The sequence below is a fragment of the Mustela lutreola genome, chromosome 4 (assembly GCF_030435805.1).
Source record: "Mustela lutreola isolate mMusLut2 chromosome 4, mMusLut2.pri, whole genome shotgun sequence".
Classification (NCBI taxonomy): domain Eukaryota; kingdom Metazoa; phylum Chordata; class Mammalia; order Carnivora; family Mustelidae; genus Mustela; species Mustela lutreola.
Window position 1 is genome coordinate 173,154,974 of NC_081293.1, and position 26,199 is coordinate 173,181,172.

The 26,199-nt window shown below is 38.9% G+C and overlaps 1 protein-coding gene across 3 annotated transcripts in view; it reads left to right on the forward strand.

The window, feature by feature from the left end:
* CPED1 (cadherin like and PC-esterase domain containing 1) overlaps window positions 1-26,199 on the forward strand; it is a 277,556-nt gene that overhangs the window by 58,056 nt on the left and 193,301 nt on the right. For all 3 annotated transcript variants that reach the window (XM_059171684.1, XM_059171686.1, XM_059171685.1), the window contains one exon: window positions 5,123-5,198. In XM_059171684.1, the coding sequence (XP_059027667.1) occupies window positions 5,123-5,198 (76 nt within the window). The remainder of the gene's footprint in view (window positions 1-5,122; window positions 5,199-26,199) is intronic.

A 26,199-nucleotide genomic window follows, 5' to 3' on the forward strand; every position in this document is an offset into this window, starting at 1 on the left:
CCTGGTTCTTCCTGCCCTTCAGTCTTGAACGGCTTCACATCAACTATAGGATAAAGTCTACAGTCTTGAATATTTGTCAACCTCCAAGCAGGAGACAAATGCTATCCTTGAAAGGATTCAACTGAAGAGAAACTAATGAAGGAGCTATTTACTGAGGTTTTGATAAAAGAAGAGAAACAAGATTAGAGAGAATCTAATAAAAAAAAAAAAGATAAGGGGAAAAAAATGATTAGAGGCCCCAGGGACCAGAGTACTTGTAAGATACTTGTACTACCCTCCGTCTAAAGAAGAGTACCTAGAAGAGGTGGTTAGCAAAACCTAATGAGAGCTGGGACCAAGAAAGAGGGATCACCAGAAAGGAACTATGAAATAGGGGAATACAGCCAGTTCCAAATCATAGCCCTGCAAAGAAGCAGCCGGGGAGATAAGTACTCTCTCCACTTCTCTCGTGAATCTCTTGCCAAGGCCTCCTATCAGTGCTACGCTTCATTCTAAGTGCTCACATGTTTATGTCCGTTCTTTACATATGGAGAGATCGAAGCACAGAAAAATTAGAAGACTTGCCTACGCCCTCATAGCTAATAAATAAAGCAACCAGAAAATTCAAACTTGGGCAGTTTGACTTTGAATTTTGTTTTCATGGCCACATCACCATGCAATTAAAAATATATATATATATATATTTAGGACTGCATTTACAGCCTTTGCTAATGAATACTCTTATTAAAGAATTCAAACATTCTAAATGATGCATATTAGATACCTGTCACTTTAGAACATGAATAATTTGAATCTTTATGAACCATGACTTATTTATGTCAACATAAATATTCGGAACAGAAGCTGCTTCAGGTTCGTTGGGGATTCTTAGACGAACAAAGGAAGAGCTCCTGCTCAAATTAGGATTATTCATCACATCAGAGCTTTGGAATTTAAGAGTTTAATGAAGGCCATCAGAAGATCTGTTACGAAAAACAAGTGGCTCAGAGTCGCTAATTAGTCAGAAGGAGAGGAACATGATTTTAAAACTCTGTGGGTCCCCATGATGCTGAAAGTGAAGTGAGGTCCACTATTTGGGGTAACACTAAGTTTAGTAACTGGGGCTGTATTTCACCTTTAACAGAAAGGTTCTAATGTTTCAAGAACAGAGGGATTCATTCCTAGCTCTAAATGTTTGTAGGATTAGCAGTCCCTAAACCCAGGATGCTGTTTTTAGTCCTTGGAGCACTGAGAACTACTGAAATGTCTCTTAGTATAAAGCATTTGAGCACAATTTCAGGTGAATTTGATGGAACGATAATTGCATGAGAGAGACAAGGAGATAACGACCCTTCTTGTCATTCGTTCTCTTCCTTGGGGATGATACTGAACAGCTTTTGGAGAATATCTGAATTTTGATAAAATAATCGATAGAACTGTGTACCAATCTAATGAAGACGAGGAGCAGCCCCTTAAGATACAGTGTGAAATATGTGTCACTTCCAGGATTCTTGAGGGAGGCTTCCCAGTTCCACCACCACCCCGCAGTGCTTTCTTAAACTTTACAAATAGTCCATATTCAAATGTCTAGTCTCCTTTACGAGCTCAGGGTATTACTGTAATTTCAGTTTTCGTTTATAAGCACTTTCTCAATGTTGGTAACTGATAGGTTGTTGTTTTTATGAATGAACTATGTCCCCAAATAAGAATCATTTTTTACTTTTGCTTCTGATCATCTATAACAGGAACAATTTAAATGTAGATTACTCACAGATTAGGATTGTGGAAAGTATGTGGGGATTGAAATCTTTCTACATGTACATTTCCTTTCTCTCAGTTTGATCTCAGAAATATCCCAGAGCTCAAATATCATTATCATTTTTCTTACACATTCTGATCCTTTCAAAGATATGAAAGGTTCTATGCCAAGAAGAACAGCAGCTTATATGAAACATACACATACGTAGATGTGTATGGAAAGCACTCAAGCCCAACACAAAAGCCTTATATATTGAAAATAATTATTTGGGTGATAATGATGTGTCAGTGTAGATTCCTTAAGTGTAACAAAGGTACACTCTGGTGGATGGTTGTTTATAGAGGAGGCTGTGCATGTGTAGAGGCAGTGGGTAGATGGGAAATCTCTGTACCTTTTGCTGAATTTTGCTGTGAACCTTAAAACTACCTGAAAGTAATAAAGCCTATTAAAAAATAATGTTAATGTTGCAATGTTGAGCTGGAGAAGCTTGTTGTATAAAAGTCAGCTATCCAAGTTAAAACCTCTTTGATGTTCCTTTCAGTAATGATGCAAATCTTATATATTTTATGATGTGCATAAACATAAAAGTAAAAAAAACAAGCACAAGGATATAGAAGAGCATTATTGGGTTTAACGATGGAAATACATGGAAAATACATGTAATATTGTTGATTTGCTTATAGCCAGATGACCCATAGCCCTTGAATATATTTCTTTGTGCCAAGTTATTCGGTTTAGCTGCTTAGTTTCGTGCTCTGTTACATAGTAGAATGGAAATGTTATTTCTGGTGTCACGTGTCACCTTGGGTTATATCATCTGTCAAGATTCTGTGAATTCCAAAGATGTGCTTTGGAGGAAGGAACACGGGAAAGAGGTCATTGAGTGGGAGATGGAAACATGAAAGGCAGAAGCCTGGGGGCAGTTGCTTTCCTTGGCTTGGTTCTGCTTGCTTTTTTCTTTTCTTTCTTTTTTGTTTTTTAAGATTTTATTTATTTATTTGACAGACAGATCACAAGTAGGCAGAGAGGCAGCAGAGAAGGTGGGGGAAGCAGGCTCCCTGCTGAACAGAGTGCCCTATGGAGGGCTTGATCCCAGGACCCTGGGATCATGACCTGAACCGAAGGCAGAGACTTAACCCACTGAACCACCCAGGCTCCCCTTGGCTCTGCTTTCTTGAAGCAAATACTTTGTTGATCCTGAGTCAGTTTATTCTTCTACCCCAGGTCTCACACAGAAAGCCACCTCTTTGATGAATCACAGCGACCACACTTCTGTCTGAAATCTGTGCAAGCTGTGCTGTCTTTGCACAAAGTCTTCTGTCCCATTAGTTCAGTTATGGGCATCCCTTTGACCAGGACTCTTGCACTCCTTCCGGTTTGTGTAGGATGAGACAGCACATCACAGATGCTCTTAGCATCTGCTGTAGCAGCACCTTTGCCCTGAGCTCTACAGAAAGAGGGAGAAAGTCTTCAACTGGACCCTATCAAACACATAGCCTTTAGTGATATTTACCTAATATGCTACTTTTCTTTCTGGGTCCTTCTATGAACATTTCTGTGTAGTCATTAGCAACTGATTTGGCTGATGCGGGGGGAAATTGTTCAGGTTTATTGACTTTTAAAGTTTTTGCATATGTAATTTAGGAAGGTTCTTTGTGTATTATCTTTTAAAAAAGAACAACTTTTATTGTACTTTCTCCATATTTTTGCAGCATTCTCTCTTTCTTCCAGCCTTTCTTAGGAAGTCTGAATGGTAAACTTAAGTATTTTCTGAAAACTATTCTTTGTTTTCTACTTTTAGTCTCTGAACTTTCTCATTTTTGAATTTGAGAAATGTAGACTTCCCTAACATCTACAGTGTTCCATACTTATAACCTTTGCATTCCCAGTGCAGGAAGAATGTAAGGGACCCTCGTATCTTTGGAGACTCTCAAACGTGGGTAGTTAACAAGGTTGCTCACACAGATTCACAGGAACAGGTTCAGCGGAAGCCCCGGCTTCATTCATACACAGCGTGGGCTGAAATTTGCTGTTTGCTGACTAAATGAATAGAGTTAACAAGATGGCAAGGGTTAGCAAATGTTTAATCAATGCACTGTTTCAGAGCACTCTAAAGTGAATCATTTTGTAAAAACTACGACTGATGATTGAATTACCAAATTGATCAAAACCTTAGTGAGGCAGCGGAATTTGAAGACCAAAAGCTGTAAGAGACAAAACAAAGTGATGTGCTCAAGTATGATTCTGTTACATGTCGTAAGTGGACCTAAAACCAGTGTTTCCGGTTCTCTCTTTTCAACTGCAGTTGGGCTCTTTTTTTTAAGATTTTATTAATTTATTTATTTGAGAGAGAGACAGAGAGAATGAGAGAGCATGAGCTGCGATGCGGGTGGGGGGTGGAGGTGGGGGAGTGGCGGCCCAGACAGGGCCAGAGAGAGAGGCAGACTCCCTGCTGCTGATCATGACCTCGGGGTCAAAGGCAGTTGTTTAACCAACTGAACCACCCAGGCCCCACTGAGCTCTTTTTAAATAGCCTTGTGAGGAGGACACAGTGGAGAAACTACCATACTTGGTAAGTTTAGAGGGAGTTAATTTGAAAGTAATCAATAATTTCTCAGAAGTGAATCTGATTATCAAGCTAAATCATCTTGATCTCTTTCTGTTAGTTTTAACAAGGCTTTGGGACATTCTTTTGGGAATTTGGTTGATAATAGCTAGATAATCAGTCTGTAAATTCAGAAATGAAGAAGAAAATTTAGCTTTGGTGGCTTTTCTTTATAAGGTAAAATATATATTTGAATTTATGATAATGTCTGTGAAGCTTTCTGAGAACAAATTTTTGTTAGAAGACAGTTTCACAGTGACTGGGCTTTATAGCCAGAAGCAATAAATGCCCTTCAGTGTGAAATAAAGTCTATATATTAAAGTTTGAAACACGCAGAGCACCGAATTTCCACTAAATGTCTGTGATTCAAATCACTGAGGGCCTTTGGAACTTCAGAGTTTCGTTTGTTTTGGGGTATGTTTAGTGCTGTTTTCTGCCAAAGCGTAATTGGCAACTGTCAAGTTATTCATGTTACTGTATTTGCCGTAAGGACAGAAGTATTTTCTGTTAGTTTTAGCGCATATCATGGCTGTGAAATATATCAAGGTTTTCAGAAGTATTCCCAAATATTTTAAAATTTTCTGAGGGCAAGTTTTTGTTTTATATTATCAAATAAACCACTTTATTATTCTGGATTTGAATGTGGACTTGCAGAGATTTGAAGGTAGGGTGTAGAAAGGTAGAGGAGAGTTGACAACCCTACCCTGTGGGTTTTTGCATTTTCTTTGCTTTAGCATTTATGAATGCTCAACTCACTAGAATCTTTTCATTCCTTTCAGGTAAACATATTACCAGATTTACAGCATCAGCTTTGCAGAAAAGAAGGATTATGTCAAATAATTACAAGATTTCCAGGTAATCTCTAGTTTGCGTCCTTATGCATAAACATGTGAGATATGTAGGCTCCTTCAGCAGATACTGAATAATGAGATCTTAGATTCTCATATTTAGCTCCTTAGTCTATCATTCCACTATCACAAATCTTCCAGAATTCACAAGGTTCTGCCCATGGGGAGATCCTGATAAAAAGGAATACAAACGTTAACTTTGATATTCTTTCTTTTAGTTTTGCCTTCTAACTCTCTAGGTGAATATTCCTTTCTTCCCCTGTGTTTGTCTTGAAAATAATTGCTGTTTTGTTTTAAAAGCAATTATTGTAATTATTGAAATACTTCTTAATTATATAAAGCAAGGTTTTAAAAATGATTTCATCATGATTAAGTAATTCTTATCTTAGGAAATTTGCTTCTGCCTTTTGAAATTCCCTCAATTCGTGTGTTTCCCACAGGATACAGAATGAGTAAATTCCATGTCTTGACAACATTAGAAATTTGGGACAAAAATTACCATCTCATTTTTTCATAGGTTCCCAAGGTGGGGGAAAATAAAGTATCAGATGGCCTGTGAGTCTTCATAGATCAAATTATAGCTTACTTTAAAACCCATGTTGAAAGGTTTCCTCAAATTTCTTGTTTAAAATCCATTTAATGTTAAACAGCTTATGCCCCTAGAAAGTATTTCAGTATATAATTACAGTTTAGATCTGCAGAGCTTCAATTCTATTTTTAAAAATTTCATTTGTGTCCTAGTGGGATCAGAAACCTCATATCCCATGGGGTTTTCTGTGGAGTTTCTGCTTCCACACAAAACATACAGCACATTGGTATATCCCGTCGTAAAGACTACAGTCTTCTACTATCATTTCTCAAGGATTAAAATAAAGTGAAAATGAATCAACAACTCAACTTTAAATTTAAGGTAGTCCTCTAAAAATAAAAAATATTTGTTTTTATAAAAAAACCTTGTTTTTATAGTTATTGTTTTTCTATGGCAATTGTAACTGACTCCATAATCTCTTAAGTTTTGTTTCATTTGTTTCTGTAAACTTCCAGCTGGGTAGTTTTTATCATTTTATATAAAAAAAAAGTTTTTGTGAGATGCAAGTAAAATAATTATTTCCATTAATGTATTATTAGCCAGTATCTAGGGATTCTTTATTTTAGGTAATTTGAAGGAAAAACTTTGTTTCCATTTGAACAGAACCTGCATATTTTTAAAGTATGTTTATTTTTGTTGCTGCTTACATTTCAAAATGATTGATTTAAAACATTAAGGTTCTGGGGTCTCTGGGTGGCTCAGCCAGTTAAATGTCTGCCATCAGCTCAGCTCATGATCCCAGGGTCCTGAGATGGAGCCCTATATTCTGGCTCCCTGCTCAGCGGGAAGCCTGCTTCTCCTTCTCCCACTCCCCCTGCTTGTGCCCTCTCTCTCGCTGTGTCTCTCTTTGTCAAATAAATAAATAAAATCTTTTAAAAAAATCTTTAACTTTGGACTTAGCAGAACATGTAGAATTACAGGAATAAAAGCTTATTTATACCCAGAAATGGGTTACCACATTAAAAAAAAATTCCCCAAACAACTCTTATATAAGTTCGTATTTTATATTTTGCTTTTCTGCCATTAAGAAACTTTTAACTGTCTTCTTTGGCTTTAAATATTATTTTTTCCTTAAGAACAGCTATAGGTTCTAGAACATAATGTAGTCCTTTTCTACTCTGTCTAGTGTTTTTTCTATTTAGCTCTGTGACTAACAGGATAATTTCATGGAATATATAGGCTTTTAAATAAAATTATTTCTCCTATCATGTTATCTAAATATTATCAAAGATAATTTTTTTCTATGTTTACCTTTAGAGGACAGCATATAAGTCCCCAGCATTATTTCTGATAAGCTTTGTATAGAGTATTTTCCTGTAGATGTTGCTACAAATATGGACTATGTGATATGAACTCAGTATTCACAATATTAGAAACATTCTATTTGTTGTGACTAATGAATATTGAATATTGAATACAGATTAGATAGCAACATGTTAGTACCTTAATATATGCTACTATTAAAGAGGTAAGCAAACTACTTTATAATTGAGCCATTTTATTTAAAGTCAAAATGGCCTGTGGCAATTTAGGCTGTGTTTCATCTGGAGGTAGACAAGACCCAAATTTTTGAAACCAGAGATTTACCTCTGGTACGTATTAACTCTGTGATTCAGAGGTGGTTGGTTTTTCTGTTTGCTTTTTTAATCATAAAGTGAGGCTAAGGAAACCCATTTCATAAGTTTAATTTTAAAAGCATAGTAGATCGTGTGTGTGTTTGTGGTGTATGTGTGTGTTTGGATTTAAAGAATAAAGCACATTATATATTATACCTAACACATCGTGCTTCAACAATGGTAAACGGATCATCCTAGATTCAAAAAATGAAGCAACAGGTCTCACAGTATTTAATATTTTTTCTCTTCATATGGTTGATTATCACTATGATTTTATGTTTTGGGCAAAACCTGTGAAAGATTTGAGATTTCATCTTATTCCCAAGCTCACAAGTCTGCCTGCCAGTTTCCCAGGGCATGAGCAGAAGACACGAGACTCTTGGGTCAGAAACAAACACTCTATTATTTACAGCAACAGCAGTAGGCAGACTACTAGCATTTGTACCGGTTCACTGAATCCCAGTTCCCACAGGGTGACGCGTAGCAGGCGAGGTGACACTTGTATACTTAGTGGTTTGTGTTTCAGTGGAGGAGCTCTGAGCTTAGGGAGTTAAGGTGTTTTATAATGGGCAGTGAGCATGCCTGCCCTTTGCTCCAAAGAGAGACATTATTTTTGTTATACTAGACAAAACCTCTTTGCTCCAGAGTGAGACGCCATCTCTACTTTTCAAGGGTATCTGCTATATAAATATCTTTGAAAAGATAGTTCAGGACAAAGATTGTCTGTGCCTCTGTTTGCAAAATGTCCAGGAATGTGAAAGATGCATGGATAAGTGTCTTCCAACAGTTTCAGAGAAGAATACCTGACGAGTTCTAGGTCTGAAGCTCAATCAATGTATGATAATTCCGAGCAAGTGGTGCTTCAGTTTCCTTGTCTATCAAAATGCAGCGTTTGACAAGGATTAATAATGTTGAGATTCCGTGATTCCACTGTGCCTTTTTCTCATGCAGACATGCTGTTCCAGACTTTACCTTAAGCAGTAGGTGGAGACAGCAATGCCAAGAGAGGAGGGCGGATCATACTGGTAAATGTGGTTGGGACTGTGGGTGTGGAGCAGGACAGAGTTTGGGCCAGAGGTAGAGAAGCGTTTGAAGACAGCAGGTGAGATTAACACCGTCTGTTCTGTTTCATCACCAAACTGAATGTACCTGCCATTAGACTTGTGACTCACTTTGAAAGGCACAAATCCATGGAATTTTTACTGGCTAGCACAGAGATTTATTTTTACCTTGCCATTTAATGCTTTGCCTTTTGGGGAAAAAAAAAAGTTTCATAACTTTTAGTCGGCCTAAATTCTAGCTAAGGGTTTTGTTGCTTTTTAGTAAGTTTGTTTTTTAGGTAAAAAAAGGATTTTGGGGCACCTGGGTGGCTCAGTGGCTAAGCCTCTGCCTTCAGCTCAGGTCATGATCTCAGGATCCTGGGATCCAGCCCCGCATGGGGCTCTCTGCTCAGTGGGGAGCCTGCTTCCCCCTCTCTCTCTCTGCCTGCCTCTCTGCCTACTTGTGACCCCTCTCTCTGTCAAATAAATAAATAAAATAAAATAAAAATTTCTTTCCCATATTTAAATGAGATATAAATACAAAACAAGATAACAGAAAATGTTTTTACTTGGGTTGTGAGTTGTTTTTGTTCTTTTTTATGCAGTCTCATCATCCAACAAGCTCTGGTTAGAAGTGTGCCAAATTTGGGGGCATTACTCACTCTTTCCAGTAGTTTTATCTTAGCTCTCAGCATTGGCTTTCACGTGAAGCTTGAAATGTACCCAGACTTGATGCAAAGGTAGCATTTTGAACACTTTAGACTCTGTGTCCTCATTTTAATAGTAACATGTGGGTACATGAAGAAAAAGGAAAACAATAAAAAAAAAAAACAACATTTGATGTATCTAAAGATAACTGGGCTTTAAAAAATTATAGATGTTTACTGTCAAGCATAAAACACATCTTTTAAATAACACAATTGAAATTATTTTTAAGTATTGATCAGTAAGTTATTTATCTCATGTGGCACTGATGATTATTTTTAATATTCCAGATCTAAAAATTCCTGTTTGTCATTTGATGTCAGGAAAATATTGTCAGGGAATTGGGTAGCTTAGCTTGGATTTAAACAAAGTGACATAGGAAATTGTCAATGCCTAATACCATTTGAGAATTTTTGTTGCTTTCACTTTTTTCCCTCCCCTCTGCTATAACTTGGAGGAATATTCTCCAAGTCTGTAAGAAATGGAAACATTTCCATTGTTAAGAACTGGGGACTTGTCTCTACAAGGCAATCAGGCAAACCTTCAGAGAAGGCCGGCTTGCTTCTTCTTTGTCCTCTTGAATACAAAATCCCTTCTCTGTGTCTCCTGTGCATTCCTTCATGTTTCTGTCTTTCCAAAGACTTCCACCTCCTGTCCCATACATGATTATATCCTTTATGCAAAACATTCTTTCCCCAAGGAAAACTCATCTCTTTAGTATGATTGACATCAGCTAGGTGATAGCAGAAAGTAAGCTGATGGAACTAATTCAGACTAAATTACACCCTTACCCCAGTCATAAGCCTCTTAGATGTATTTGCATTTTTATAAAAGAAGCTTGCAAACCCAATGAATTTCTAATTGGTAGAATTTCTGGAAGTGCATTCAAATTCCCATTCAATTCACCACCAAACTGTCCACTTCCAAAGCTACTTGGATCCATCTATGTACTTTCTCTGTCTCTACCATGAGTTTAGTTTAAGACAACATTCTGTCATACCCTCCTCCCCTTCTTTTCTTGCCTGGAAAAATCCACTCCATTACTGAGACTCCAGCCAGAGTTATCTTTCCCCCGTCCCTTTCATAAATAAAGCAATTTGATTAGACTTCCTTATAGCAGTCTGTCTAGGGACTAAGCAGTGAGGTCCAGCTCTCTCATGACTTGATCGAAAGTTAGATTCTAGAACAGAATGTTGTCAGGGACCTGGCATGTGACTTGAATAAATTCATAGCAAATTCAGAAGCTTGAGAGGTCAGATAACCTACACATTTTCAGATTTGGCCTGACACCAAATTTATAGACTCTTTAACATAAGCCATTTGGTCTTCAAGAAGAGAAGAGGAGGTGAGGACGTGGGAAGGTACAAGGCGGTACCACATGGCATCACCCAGATGCACCTCAGCAACGTTGCGGTGTGAGAAACTTAGGGAAAATGCCCCCATGTTTCCGATTCCTGTAAAATTCAGTTACCATTGAGATTCTTTTTTTTTTAATTTTTTTAAAATTTATTTATTTTCAGCATAACAGTATCATTATTTTTTCACCACACCCAGTGCTCCATGCAATCCGTGCCCTCTATAATACCCACCATTGAGATTCAGATCCCACTGAAGTGGTCCTTCCTCACCCACCTCCTTATCCCTGTACTTCTCGAAGCTCCTTCCCCTCAGCATTTTCCTAAACCTTGTTAACTCCAGTTTCCATTTTCCCCACAAAACCAGTAGTTTTACTAACCCCTGAGAACAATGACGCTGGGTTTTCTGTTAAAGCCTTAATCTCTGCAGTTGGGAGGGACCATCAGCATCTCTTCGCTACTTCTTCTCACTGTCATCTACCGACATCCTCATCATTCAAGATATTCCATAAGGAAATTGTCACCCAGGTTCATTTCTTCCTTTCTACTTCAAATATTCCATCAATCCTGTCAGTTTTGATGCCCATACCGATGACCTTTCATCCTCCTAACCTCACACCTCTTTGATGTCATCAAATCCATGACCTCCTTTTTTTTTTTTTTTTTTTTTTTTTTAGGTTTTATTTATTGATTTGACAGAGAGAGAGGGAACACAGGCAGGGGGAGTGGGAGAGGAAAAGCAGATTTCCCACTGGGCAGATGGCCCGATGTGGGGCTCAACCTGAGCCATAGGCAGACACTCAGTGACTGAGCCACCCGGGTGCCCCCATGACCTTCATTTCTCATCAACTTCAGTGTCCAACTTTGGTAGCCTTGCTTGCTACCTTTGACCACACAGCACTGCCCTATCTTTGAAAGCTTACTAATTCAGGACTTCATAATCAGCCTTTCTGGCATTTTCACTTTTTCAATGCCAGAAGCTGGAACCTCAAATGACACATTTAATGCTCTTAATTTTGCTCCTTTCTCTGTCAGCCATTTTTGGTCATAATTCCTTTCTTACCAAGCACGGACCACTTAGTCTACCACTTGAAATATTTCCCTGCAAGCACTTGGCAACATTTGTATTTTTCTTCCACAGAAGCCCTTAAGCCACCAATTATAGAAAAATCCTACAACCTGACTTTGCTGCTTCTACACAACAGACACCGGAGGAAATCACACAAGTTTGCTGTTTTTTTGTTTTTGTGTTTTTATCCTGAGGATGTCTTCCTCACTTGCTAAAATGGAAAGAAAAATCATACTGCTCTGCAGTTGTCAGCTCAGCCATCACTACCACCACAGCTGGCTCATGGCCCCTTAAAGCAGCCTGTCCTAATTTCTAAAACATTCATGAGGACACAAACAAAAAAATTGAAGAACTATGCCTAGAACTTGCATTATAGATGTAAGAGGAACGTCCCTGCTTCCCAAGGTTGATGGAAGTAAACTGTAGTTCTTACTGCTCTGTTCAGTTCTCTGTAGATAGAGAAAATCCTTTCCTCCTTGGTCAGGGTATATTTCGAAAGAAAAGCCAGCAGAATGTGCTGATGGTATGGATGGGGTTTGTAAAAGAATGTTTGCTACAGTTTTGGCCAACCATCATTTGGGCTAAACAAGTTAGAAACCAGGCATGGAGTTTAATCTGTCATTTAGCTGTAGGTCCCCTAAAAGTCAAGGGGCAAGACAAGGACACATTCCTTCCAAATTGAGCATCTTGTGTTTTTAAAATAAAGAAAGTATAAAGAGGAAAACATTAATATTGTAAATTCACCAACCCAGAAATAATAATTGGGAACATTTTTGTGTATTTTGTGACTCAAGAGTACTTTCCAAGTGAAGTTGATTTTTGGAGATGGACACTTTCTTTCCTCTGTGTTCCCGTTGAACCACGTGACAACCTCCATCATAGCCAAGTCACATGGTATCTTAGCTGTGTTTGTATGTGTTCGTTTTCCCACCAGGACGGAGTCTCCCTGAGGGCAGGACATTTTTTCACTTCTCAGGTTCAGTGTGTGGTCGTCGTTCCTGGTATATAATAGGCCAGAGAGGATATTAATGGAGAGGGTCAGAGATGTGGAAGGAGAGTCCTACCCAGCATCAGAGGGTCTTGGCAAAGCTTGGATGGATTCATCTGTTTAGCCATTATGAACTCAATGTTGAGTTGAGACTTTGAGGCAAAGGACAGGGGCTGGCAAATTTGAAAAGACCGTCCCCTTCCTCCAAGATAGAATTACCCATTTTAAGGAAGAAGGTATTTGCACTTACAAAAGTATGACAGAACTGTTATACTATTACATACATGCAAGGCAGAAAGATGCCAATAATATACATAAGGTAGTTCCAACTTCCAGGTGATTACCACTGCAGCCAAAATACTCATGACCTTAGCGCTTTCTAAAAGGACAAGCTTCACACTTTCTCTCACAGTTGATTGTTCATTCATGCAGGCCGGACATGGACTTGTACTTCTCTTAGGTAGGCTCCTATTTTTGTACCATTTCAACTCAAAGGTCTTTAAATATTTGTTCACCATTTCTTTAGAGGAGAAGTTAAGTGCTAACTGTCAGGAAGATGGAGTAGGAAGATAGAAATGAAGATTTTCCTCTCTTTCCTACCCCATACTGTTTTAGTACTTCTTATAGATTTAACTCGCTGGACAGTTTTCTTCATCTTAATGGTTCTACATTCAGAGCAGAGGAAATCCAATACTTCTTGATGACTGTTGTGTTTCAGCATTTTTTCTCTGTGGATCCTGTGAAAGCCAGGGTGTCTGAGATATGGCCAGAAAACCTAAATCAGAAAGAAAGAGCATTGATCTAGATGGCAGTGAATGTTACGTGGGTTATTTTTCTTTATTTGAACTCTAAACGTTGGGGTTCTTTATTTGAACTCTAAACCTTGGGGGTGAGAATCCCAGAAACTCTAACAAAGAAATGGAACTGCTTTGATTGATAATGTGTGGGACCCTACTCTCTTCATCCTCTTGGGGGCTCCTAGAAGCAACTTCCTGACACCTCCCCGACCCCAGAGAGAGTTCTGCCTGGGAATCATGGCTTTAGATCAGGAACTTGAGAATAGAGAGAGTTAATAGCAGTCAGTGGGGGCGGAGAATATGGTCATGACTCTGTTTGTCCAAGTATGAAAGTGAGAAATGTTCTTCTCTTTCCTTCTTGTATCCTATTCAGGTTTTTGGCCACCTATGAGAGGGAAGTTAATGAAAACAGAAGTAAAATTTTTAGAGTGATCAAACATGAATTTTTTTTAATTCCTTTTACCTTTCCTTTTCATTAGGGCTTTATGACATTGGTAAGATACATTAATTTTTTATAAAAAGATAGAAAACAGAGATAAACAAAAAAGGAAAAATGTAAATGGAGTGCAATACATATTTTTTTCATACCTTCCCTATTAATGTGTAATTTTTACATACTAGAGTAACAGACACTTCAAATGTGAACAAATTACAGCATATTTATTAGTGGAAAGCTATAAAGACATTTAAAATGATGGAAATCTACATTTATTGTCACAGAAAAATGTTTATATTGTTGAGTTAAAAATAAAAGAAAGACGAGCAATCCCTTTACATGCTGTACATCATCTACTTTATAAGTTTTGCCTCTGTGTACCATAGCCATCTGTAAACTATATAGTAACAATGTTTTCTCTTAAAAATTTATTCTTACGTATAAACATACATATATTAATTCATTCAGTGCTCAACAGTGCCTCCATAAAGGAGATACTGTGATTTCTCTTTTACTCCAAGGTAGAAAAATTAGGTACATTTCCCAGGATCTCACATCTAACAAATGGTATATGCACACAGGCACAATGAGTCCGGAGCCTGGTTTCTTAGGACCTCACTCTGGCCGGCTCCTCAGCATGGTTTTTGAGGCCCCCAAGGGCTGAGGCAGTCTACCTTCCTGCCAGCTCTCCCAGGTCTCCCCTTATTCCCTCAACCGAACTCTGCTCAAGCCAGTCTCCTCCTTCTGCTGTCCCTTCAACAGCCCACTTAACTGTCCTCTCCTCTTCCTGCCTTTGTCCAAAAGACCTCGTTTGAACTTGATCATCTCTTTTAAAGACCTTTTTTCCCCCCAAAATACAGTCACATTCCAAGGCACTAGGGCTTAGGACTTCAACATATGAATTTCGAGGGGACATCGTTCAAGAGATGGGTGGAGCAGGCAAGGAGCTGTGACTGGCCGTTCCACTGGATCCACGTGGAGAGAGGAGAACAGAACCCCAAGGGAAGAAAGATATATAGGACAGGCAGAAACAGCTTGACAGGTTATGATAAAGCCCACCGCATTCTTTACGCAGAACAACCCATGTCCCTGCTCCCACCGCAAATCATTTTGAAGTGAGAGAATAGTTACCTTCTCTTCAGCACCCAGAACTGGATCCTGTCCATTGGGTGCCCAAGTGCCCTTCTGCTGGCTGTATGTGGCTTTGTCTTTCTGCACCCTGCTTCGTTCCTACTTCCTGCCACAAAGCCCAGTTCTCACATGTTCTCAGACCTTGTCTCTGCTCTCCAGAGCCGGCTGATTGAATAAATTACTGAGGGCTGCTCTGCTCTCCTGTCTCAAATGCACTTCTTTTTTCCCCCACACATACTTCAGCCCAAATGAATAATTCTGTTGGTAAGAATTTCAGACACCGTTGCAAACTAGTCAGAACCTCATGGAAACTGCTGAATCATGGAAATGTGGCACTCACCTACACAGTCTGACCCAACCATAAAATTCACTGCGCTGCCTGGGAGACCTAAATCTCTGAGTTAACTAATCAGAGCCAGAATCAAGTGGAGGTTTTTTTGGAAACTGATAGCAGAGCCTTGCTCCATTTCCTTGAATGTGGGGGGAAATTATCTGCTGTTTAGTATATAGTCTGTTGGTTGGAAACTACAGAATTCGTCCTTCCACTCAGCATTTCTTAAAAAACAAGAAACAAGCTTGTCAGTGTGTTTAGGAGTACACACACACACACACACACACACACACTGTATAGTGCTGCGTACCTGGCCACTGGCAAGGTGGAGAGGAAGGGCTCTGGTGGCCAGTAGCACTGGGATGTGTGGATGAGACTGAGCTTTAAGGGACTAATTTTGTCGTTTTCTCTTTGGGAGAAGCTGGACCGAGATGACTGACCCCAAACTGTCTCTCGCTCTTCTGTCACTCATGGCTTTATACTTTGCACATTTGGCATTAGGGCCATTTGAAAGGCACAGCATGTCCATTTTTCAGTAAACATTTGGCAGCTCGTTGACATCTCTGAAGTCTTGCTAAAGACCAATCAGCTGAGGGATCCCTCTGCTCTTGGGTAGGGCAAGTTTGGTAAATCTTGACTGGTTTGTGACCTCTGTACTTCATGCCTCCAGCTAGGTATTTCTGTTTCACTTGGGGTTTGTAATCTTGTGCCAAATATGGCTATATGACAGAGGCAACATGGCAGAGCACATGTACAATGTGTGTGATTCTGGTTATTAATTCTGAGTTTCAGTGGACCATGAAGGAGGAGGTGGTAAGAGTGGTAATCCCTTCTGTTGTCTGAATCTCTATGGCAGGCCCCATTTACTTATTTTGATGAAAAATAGGCCAGTTGAATTGCATCTACACAATACCAAAAAACTCGTTAAACTGTGAAGAACTTCAAATGGTAAAGTTTTTTAATTTTTGCATTACATAATGAAAACTCAGTAAACGATGTTTATTTATTTCACGGATTTGGTTACTCTGTCATCCCAACCTGAACTCATTAATCTGTAGTTGTGTAGCTTGTTATGTGCACACACAACTTAGTTTGTAATCTGCTAGAACAAACTATACTATGTTTGTTGGCATTTTCCTCAATAATTACATCACCCAAGCAGTGACTGTGCTATTTTCCCCAGCTCAGTTCTTCCTGAGCCACTGTATTTGTAACAGAAATGTTACAAACAAAATGTTACAAACAAAAAATGTTACTACAGTAGTAGTGTATCTGAAGTCTCAATAAGATGCCTGAAAAACACAACTTTCTTTAAAACACACAAAAAAGTTCATACAGAAGTAGCCAAACATTTTATTTTTAAGGGATTAAGGGCTGCGCTGTGTGGGGATTACAGGAGCTAGGTTAAGAAAGTTGCAGAAAAAAATCAGGTTCAAGGATTCAGCTGGCTGAAGTGGTGAGAATTCATCCTGACTGTTACATACTTGATTGTTAGTAAACTCAATAAGGAAAGGAGAACTATACTGTAATTTTGATTCATTTATTTATGTACTTTTAAAAAAATTTTATTTTTTAATAAACATATATTTTTATCCCCAGGGGTACAGATCTGTGAATTGCCAGGTTTACACACTTCACAGCACTCACCATAGCACATATCCTCCCCAATGTCCATAACCCCACCCCCCTTCTCCCAACCCCCCTCCCCCCAGCAACCCTCAGTTTGTTTTGTGAGATTAAGAGTCACTTATGGTTTGTCTCCCTCCCAATCCCATCTTGTTTCATTTATTCTTCTCCTACCCCCTTAACCCCCCATGTTGCATCACCACTTCCTCATATCAGGGAGATCATATGATGGTTGTCTTTCTCCACTTGACTTATTTCACTAAGCACGATACCCTCTAGTCCCATCCACATTGTCGCAAATGGCAGGATTTCATTTCTTTTGATGGCTGCATAGTATTCCATCGTGTATATATACCACATCTTCTTTATCCATTCATCTGTTGATGGACAGCTAGGTTCTCTCCATAGTTTGGCTGTTGTGGACATTGCTGCTATAAATATTCGGGTGCACGTGCCCCTTCAGATCACTATGTTTGTATCTTTAGGGTAAATAGTCAGTAGTGCAATTGCTAGGTCATAGGGTAGTTCTATTTTCAACATTTTGAGGAACCTCGATGCTGCTTTCCAGAGTGGTTGTACCAGCTTGCATTCCCACCAATAGTGTAGGAGGGTTCCCCTTTCTCCACATCCTCACCAGCATTATCTATGCACTTTTAAATCTATCTAGATAAATAAATAAAAATATAAATATATGTTGGTACATACATTTAATTTTTTTTATTAATTAAATCTATCTATCAAGAAAGAGTGTGTGTTTGTGTGTATGTGTGTGTGTGTGTGTGTGTGTGTGTGTGTGTGTGTTTGGTGCTGGAGAATAAAATGTGTGGAACTTCAAAATAATCTCTCTTCCAGTCTCCTTTTGGTGGTAGAAATAGATATTGAACAACAAAATTGCAAGTGTTATGAAAGAAGAACATTATTAGTAAGATTTCTCTTCTCATTTCTTTGTTCATTCGTTTTCTTGGAAGTCTAAGACCATGAGCTGACTTTTGATTTGCAAGATATCATCAACATGAGGAAATAAAATCCCAGTAAAGTGATGCATTGACTGTAATGCACACAACTTCTTAAAGGGTATGTTATAGAACACATTATTCATGGGAAGACGCTTCTTGTTTTTACTAGTCTCTTGAATTTCTCATTAAAACTGTAATAATTAATAACAATTTATTAAGACCAAAACATTTTAACAAGAAGACGCTTCTTGTTTTTACTAGTCTCTTGAATTTCTCATTAAAACTGTAATAGTTAATAACAATTTATTAAGACCAAAACATTTAACATTTAACGTCTTCCAATCGGATCTGTTCTGTTGAAAAATATATTGATGAAGACCCAAAATGAGAGTTGCAGCAAGCCATATACAAAGTCAAATACATTTATTTTCCTAAATAGAATCTTAGAATCCTTCATTTGTAGTTGAAGTTGTGATTAGAAAGGATACATGTCTTGGCAGAACTATAATTAAGTGAATGAATGGGGTAGTTCTGGAAGCTATTGTACTCATTGATGATGGGTTGGGTGCGCTTCTGTCTGGGAAAGCAGCATAGACTCTATTTTATAGTAGACCCCATTCAAATCCTCTGATTCGTGACACAGGAACTTTTGAGACAATTTTCTTTAAATTTCTCTTAGCTCCATCTATTGGTAAAATAATGGAACTTTCTTTTCTTCTGAGTCATTTTAACCAATGACATCATAGAGTCATAGCAGCAGTACAATCCCAGTGTTAGTCATTTCATAAGAAAATGTGTAGCAGATCAAACAGTCAACTTACCCCGCAGAGGACAAAAGTAGGTAATTCGTTCACATCCAGTGAGAGAGCCTTTTGAAGGCCCATTTTGCCTCATCCATTTCTGAGCATCTGTAAGAAAGCATGTACTTGTAAGAATTCTAGCCTTCAGGCGCCTGGGTGGCTCAGTGGGTTAAAGCCTCTGCCTTCAGCTCAGGTCATGATCTCAGGGTCTGGGATCGAGCCCTGCATTGGGCTCTCTGCTCAGTGGGGAGCCTGCTTCTTCCTCTCCCCCTGCCTGCCTCTCTGCCTGCTTGTGATCTCTGTCTGTCAAATAAATAAATAAAATCTTTTTAAAAAAAAATAAGAATTCTAGTCTTCTACCTAGTGAAAGTAGAAATCAGCAGTCTTACCGTCCAGGTATGAGAGGACCTGAATTCTAGTTCCACCCATCTGAAGTAGAGTCATGGGATTCTGGGAGAAGTACTTAGTCCATTTGTGCCTCTTTTCTAGGCTCGTGAAAGAGGAACAATTATACTGACCATTATATTCTCATAGACTTGTCATGAAAATCCTTTATAAAAGAATACATATTGTAAATCTTTAAAAGTAATATGTAAGGCATTATTTCTATATTACTCAGGATGTCCATGAATTGACTCGGAAAGGAAAATTAAGTGAGGTTTTCAATTCTCCACTTTGACATAAAAGTGTCACAATAACATATATTGTTCTTTTTGGAGGCATTCTGAGTTGGAAAGAAATAGGCAAGTATTACCTACACTGAGAGGTTGAATATAGATAATCATCAGAGGATAAGTACTTGGTTTTGGGTTGTTTTGTAGATAATTATAGTAGGGCCTCTTGATTTATGGCACGGAATTATTTTATAGATAAATTACCTAAAATAAGAGCAGGAGGTAACATTAAGTTTTTATTATATGTCAGGCACTGTCAAGCAATTTATACTTCTAAGTCTCTAAATCCATTTATGAGGCATTTACTGTCATGAGTCTTTTAAATACAGAGACAGAAGCTCCAAGAACCTCTGGGAAGCATAACCAGAAAGAAGCAGATCTATACCTAAAGTACTATATCATACCCCTTCTACCCAACTTGAGCCACTATACTGTATTTTAAGTTTGTTTTATAATATGAGAAAATAAGAAAGGAGTTATTTAAGAAAGCTAATACCTGGGCCTAATGAGAAATTGAACTTGTTTATGCATTTTTATGATGAGGATGATGTTGATTCTTTCATCAACTAAAATAACCCTTTTAATTTCTTATTTATCATAATATTTACATATAGGCAGATGTTATGTGAATTTGCACGGGCAAAACATTGTTTTGTTTTAGTCTTTAAATAGGGAACTCAATAGCAGACGGAAATTGCCACTCCTGGGTAGTGAGAAGCTTGGGTCCTCAGCCCTGACTGTCATTCCCTCCTGGGGGGGTCCCTTGATGTTTTCTCTCTTACCTCTTTTCTGATGTGCCCACCCTAGGCTCAACTCTCCAAACCACCTACAGCCTTTCTAGGCAGAGTAGAACATTCACCACCGCGAACCTCATGCTACAGCCCCATCCCCGGTGTCAAGGGTGAGTCAGGTGCGGGCACAGCCACCAGGCTCAGATCTGGGCCTTTGGAATTCTAGGAACCACACTGGGCCGCTTAGAAGGACCCAGAATTAGTTGTCCTGGCTTTTTGAAGCTGCTTTTCTGATCTTCATTGGGATGGTTTTGAGAATTCTCTTGATTGTGCAGCCAAACAGGTTGATAAAATACCAATCTGGGGGTGTGGATTAATAGATGTAAGTAGAACCAAATTATGTTTTGTGGGAAATACATGATTTCTGTGGAATTAATGGTTCTTGAAGGTAGTTTTCAGAACAAGTGCCTGCTCTGACCTGATTGTGCATCTGCTGTTGGACAGGAGCTAGGAGCAGACTGAGCCAGGCTACATATGTGTAAATCCCGTCTTGGCCACTCAGTAGTCCAGTGTCCTTGGGCCAGTTGCTTACCTTGTCTGTGCTTCAGTTTTCTCTTTGCCATATAAGGATGATAATGGCTCTGTCTCCCAGGACTGGTAAGGGGATAGGATGAGTTAATACTTTTTAAAAAAGTAATTAATTTATTTATTTGACAGAGATCACAAGTAGGTAGAGAGAGAGAGAGAGAGAGAGAGAGAGAGAGAGAGGAGGAAGCAGGCTCCCTGCAGAGCACAGAGCCCGATGCAGGGCTCGATCCCAGCACCCTGGGATCATGACCTGAGCCAAAGGCAGAGGCTTAACCCACTGAGCCACCCAGGTGCCCCAATACTTTTAAAGTACCCAGAACAATGCCTTGCACAGAATGAGCAATGCACAAATGTTTAGTATTATGATTGTTTTTTCAATAAGTATTTTCACAAATATTAATTGATGATTACTAACTGCTGCTTTTATCTAGTTTGGTGAGATATGTTTTTCAGAAAATGTGGGAATAAGAAAAAAAGAAAGAAAATGTGGGAATAAAATCAGGATCTTAAAATAGTCACAAAAATTTGTCTTTGCCTCCACTTATACTCACTGTCTTTAGATCCTTTCATCTCAAAATCTTGTTGCCAATCACTTTTGGGTCATCTTTCTGTTCTTTTCAGATCCCCATTCTTTTTTAATAACAAATATATTTGTTGACCTCTGATTGGTCTGGAAGGTAAATATCTCTAATTTACCCATACAGACAATTTCAACAAGCCAATATAATGGCCAGACTTTAGTATAAAGGACAAATGGAAGGAAAGGCTTTATAATATAACCGTTTATACTCTACTATGTAAATTTTAGGCACATAAAGTGTCATGAAATTGTCAAATCCTCCATTTATATTTTGAATCACCATCAATGTGACAGATACAAATTCAGATTGGTGCCGTTGTACTGTAAGGACACTAAGATTCCAAGGGTCACATCGCTATTGGTGATGTGCGTTTCCAAAATGATGAATAACTCGAGAAACTCACAAATTGAATATAGTCTTCTCGTGCTTAACTTAATGGCACTCCTGCAAAATTCCATGTATATTAAAACTGGGTAAAATGCCTAGAGTTTACATGGAAAAATGGAGTCAAGCTCTAGGTTGAAATAATCACCATCAGGCATTTCACCCACATCAATGTCAAGAGAGACATTCAGAAGTAATGTGAGGTGAGGGAGAATTTGTTGTTGTACACGGAGTGATAGCCAACATGATAACAGCTGTTGTGGTGTGTGCACGGGCCACTGAGAATGGATGGCTCATTATCCAGACAGATGCTGGACTTCGCGCCTTACCAACGCCTTCCAAATAAACATCATCTTGATCCTATCCAAAGCAGACATCTCGCATTTATTAAATTATTATCTTTAATCCATTTCATCAAATTTCATTAAGTTTTATCCATTAAATTTCAGTAGCATTCCTGATCATTGCCATGCCCTCAAATATCCTCTTTGTTCTTGAGGGTTTATCCTGTGTCCTCATGAATGCGGTCCTCTCATTCCTGGATACCTTGGCCACCGTTTACTGCACTTCGGCTCTGCTGCCCTGTGTCCGTCTGCTGCAGATGTACACCAGTGGTCATGTCCACCAAACGTGCTATCAGTGGTGGCCCACATGGCAGGGGCTGCTGCTGCTGTGCCTGTCATTTCTGTGCCAAAATGCTAAGCCCCACGTCAGGGATACCAAGGTTCATGGTGTACCTGCTTCTCCCATGCCTGCTGCTGGAACTGTTGGTGCCCTGTCCCATTGTAACACTCACTGTTTCACTGGAAGGCCTTTGGTATTCTCAGACATGTGAGTCAGTCAATTAAGTTAAAACTCAATTGACTTAGTAGTAAAAATTAAAAAAAAAATCAGTAGCTAAAATCCTTCTTTATAATTCTTTTTTTTTTTTAAATTGCATGTAACGTTATACTCTCAACCTCTCATGGATAATTGGAAGAAAATTTGCCTTCCTGTTGTTTTTGCTCTGATCGAAACCTGTGGTGGAAGACGGGTTGTGGTATATAGGAGCAATGCACTAGAAGGTGCCCTTCTCTTTCTTGTCCCTTTATCCTTGGGCTTATCTTGCCAGCCACCTCTTTTCTTTTTAGAAAGATTCCTTATGATTAGACTTCACCCACAGTTCTTCCGCTTAAGGCCAGACATGGTGGACTCCTAAATGAACACAGATTAGTTTCACACTAAAATTCTGCTACAGTGGTAAGGAAAACTGGGTAACCGTCTTGTCCTCTCCCATTGATGATAGGGTTTAAAAGAGCAACAACACCACAAGGAGGTGTCTTTTCCTTCTTTTCCCAATTTTGGGGGTTGTGAGGGTGGCACTGAGCATTGTTGAATTTTATTTATTTATTTATTTATTTATTATCTTAATATAATTTTTTATTTTTTATAAACATATATTTTTATCCCCAGGGGTACAGGTCTGTGAATCACCAGGTTTACACACTTCACAGCACTCACCAAAGCACATACCCTCCCCAATGTCCATAATACCACCCCCTTCTCCCAAACCCCCTCCCCCCAGCAACCCTCAGTTTGTTTTGTGAGATTAAGAGTCACTTATGGTTTGTCTCCCTCCCAATCCCATCTTCTTTCATTTATTCTTCTCGTACCCACTTAAGCCCCCATGTAGCATCACCACTTCCTCATATCAGGGAGATCATATGATAGTTGTCTTTCTCCGCCTGACTTATTTCGCTAAGCATGATACGCTCTAGTTCCATCCATGTTGTCGCAAATGGCAAGATTTCATTTCTTTTGATGGCTGCATAGTATTCCATTGTGTATATATACCACATCTTCTTGATCCATTCATCTGTTGATGGACATCTAGGTTCTTTCCATAGTTTGGCTATTGTGGACATTGCTGCTATAAACATTCGAGTACACGTGCCCCTTTGGATCACTACGTTTGTATCTTTAGGGTAAATACCCAATAGTGCAATTGCTGGGTCATAGGGCAGTTCTATTTTCAACATTTTGAGGAACCTCCATGCTGTTTTCCAGAGAGGTTGCACCAGCTTGCATTCCCACCAACAGTGTAGGAGGGTTCCCCTTTCTCCGCATCCTCGCCAGCATCTGTCATTTCCTGACTTGTTGATTTTAGCCATTCTGACTGGTGTGAGGTGATATCGCATTGTGGTTTTGATTTGTATTTCCCTGATGCCGAGTGATATGGAGCACTTTTTCATGTGTCTGTTGGCCATCTGGATGTCTTCTTTGCAGAATTGTCTGTTCATGTCCTCTGCCCATTTCTTGATTGGATTATTTGTTCTTTGGGTGTTGAGTTTGCTAAGTTCTTTATAGATTCTGGACACTAGTCCTTTATCTGATATGTCGTTTGCAAATATCTTCTCCCATTCTGTCAGTTGTCTTTTGATTTTGTTAACTGTTTCCTTTGCTGTGCAAAAGCTTTTGATCTTGATGAAATCCCAATAGTTCATTTTTGCCCTTGCTTCCCTTGCCTTTTGCGTTGTTCCTAGGAAGATGTTGCTGCGGCTGAGGTCGAGAGCATTGTTGAATTCTAACAGTGTCACAACTGAACCTGAAATATTTGTCTTGACCAGAGTATGGAAATAGACCTGTAGACCTGTATTTATTCCTCAACTATAAAGCCATAACGGTTTATGTCCCTGTGTTCCAAATATTGCAGAAGCAGAAAGTTTACTTTGAATCTAAATACAAAATTGAGAAGAAAAGAAGAAAGATTACATGGTTAAATAAACTGGTCTTTGGCCTAATTTATCTTTTTCAGTTCAGTATTTTGTAATGTTTCTGTTTCTAGATTCCTTCTCTCTCAGTCCCGGGTAGTAGGGCAGTCAACAGCCAATTTTAGAAGAACTGGTGTCATTTAAGGGAAAGAACTTTAAACTGTATTCATAGCAGGCTATAAAAAGCAAAGACACCACCCACAACGTGATATTTAAAATTTTCCAGCTACGTGATTTATTGGTAAATCTACACATGTGTTGTGCCGAAAGCAAAATAAGCAATGTACCAGATGTACTCTAAGTTTTTAATTAAGACTAATTTTACCTATAGGACAAGTTTTAATAGGGGATTTTCCTGTTTACAAGCTATGGAAACAACATTTTAAGCCATTTGTGGGTGAAAAGTCCTTATTAAATAGAATATGGCTCACAGGGAGTAGCAAAACCGAAAAGCAACCAAAAAACCTAGAGTCAGTTTAAGTCCGCCTTAAAAATTTCTAGTCAGAAACAAGTGCTCCAATGTCAGCTCAAGTTTCTAGAGGTAATGGAATACTGTGAATATTTTAAATGACTTGGCAAATAAAAGCCAGATTTGGGGGACTGAAGAAAACACTGAGTCAAGAGCAAACTTCTCTGAGAAATCAGAGGTAGGGGCAAGTTGGAGACTAGGTGAGTAGTTTTGAAGCATTGTGCTGAAAACCTGAATTGCAAATCATTTGATCGTTAATGGTAGCCATGAACTTCTGTCATTTTTTACTAGGTTCATGAAATTCAATGAACAACTCTTTTTTTTTCTTTTTTTTAAAGATTTATATATTTATTTGACAGGCAGAGATCACAAGTAGGCAGAGAGGCAGGCAGAGAGAGGGAGGAGGAAGCAGGCTCTCCGAGGGTCAAAGAGCCTGATGTGGGGCTCGATCCCAGGACCCTGGGATCATGACCTGAGCCGAAGGCAGAGGCTTAAACCATTGAGCCACCCAGGCACCCCTTCAATGAACAACTCTTGTTTCAACTTCTCTTCTAATAGAAATTTCATGTATTTTTCTCTAAATCTTATTTTGCTGGTCTGCCAGTGGCCACCCTTCCCTCACAGTAGAGTGTCCCAGCCACCATCTTGGGTAAAGGGGCCTGATGTCGGGCAAAGTAAATGGAGCCACTAATGGCAGGGACCTAGGTAAAAATGGCCCTTTTGAGCGAATGTTGAGCATTATGTTGAGTTAAGCAAACAAACAAAAAAAACCCTCCTTTGAAAAAAATAGGGCTGACTTTAAAAGCCTGGAGTAGTAGTTCAGGTTTTTAGATTTTTTTCTTTTTGTTTTGAGGAAAGGAGAGTTGGGTACAAAAATGACAGTTAGGGGGAAATTAGGCTTACTCAACACACAGTGAAATTTCCGCCAAATTCTACTTTTATAACCCACATCTCTCACTGGGCAACATTGTCTAGCTCACTAAAGCACCACCTGTACAACGTTTCTCCTAATTGGTTTCTATGTCCACTCTCCTCTATGAAATCATTTATATAAATTATAAAAATAAATCTATTTCTTTCCATTACTCCAAACAATGTAGCAAAGACATGGTTCCCACATAGGTATGTATCTTTCTTTCATAGATCAGAAATGATGAGGGGAATACCTGTACTCATAAGTTTTTTCATAATTACCCTTTTGACTTAAAGCTAGCTTGAATTTTTTCCCCACTACTTAGAAATCAAGCTTTTTTTTTGTTTGTTTTATTGTAAGATTTTGTTGTTGTTGTTGTTGTTTTCTAAAATTTACTTATTTGATAGAGATCACCGCATGCAGAGAGGCAGGCAGAGAGAGAGAGAGAGAGGAGGAAGCAGGCTCCCCGCTGAGCAGAG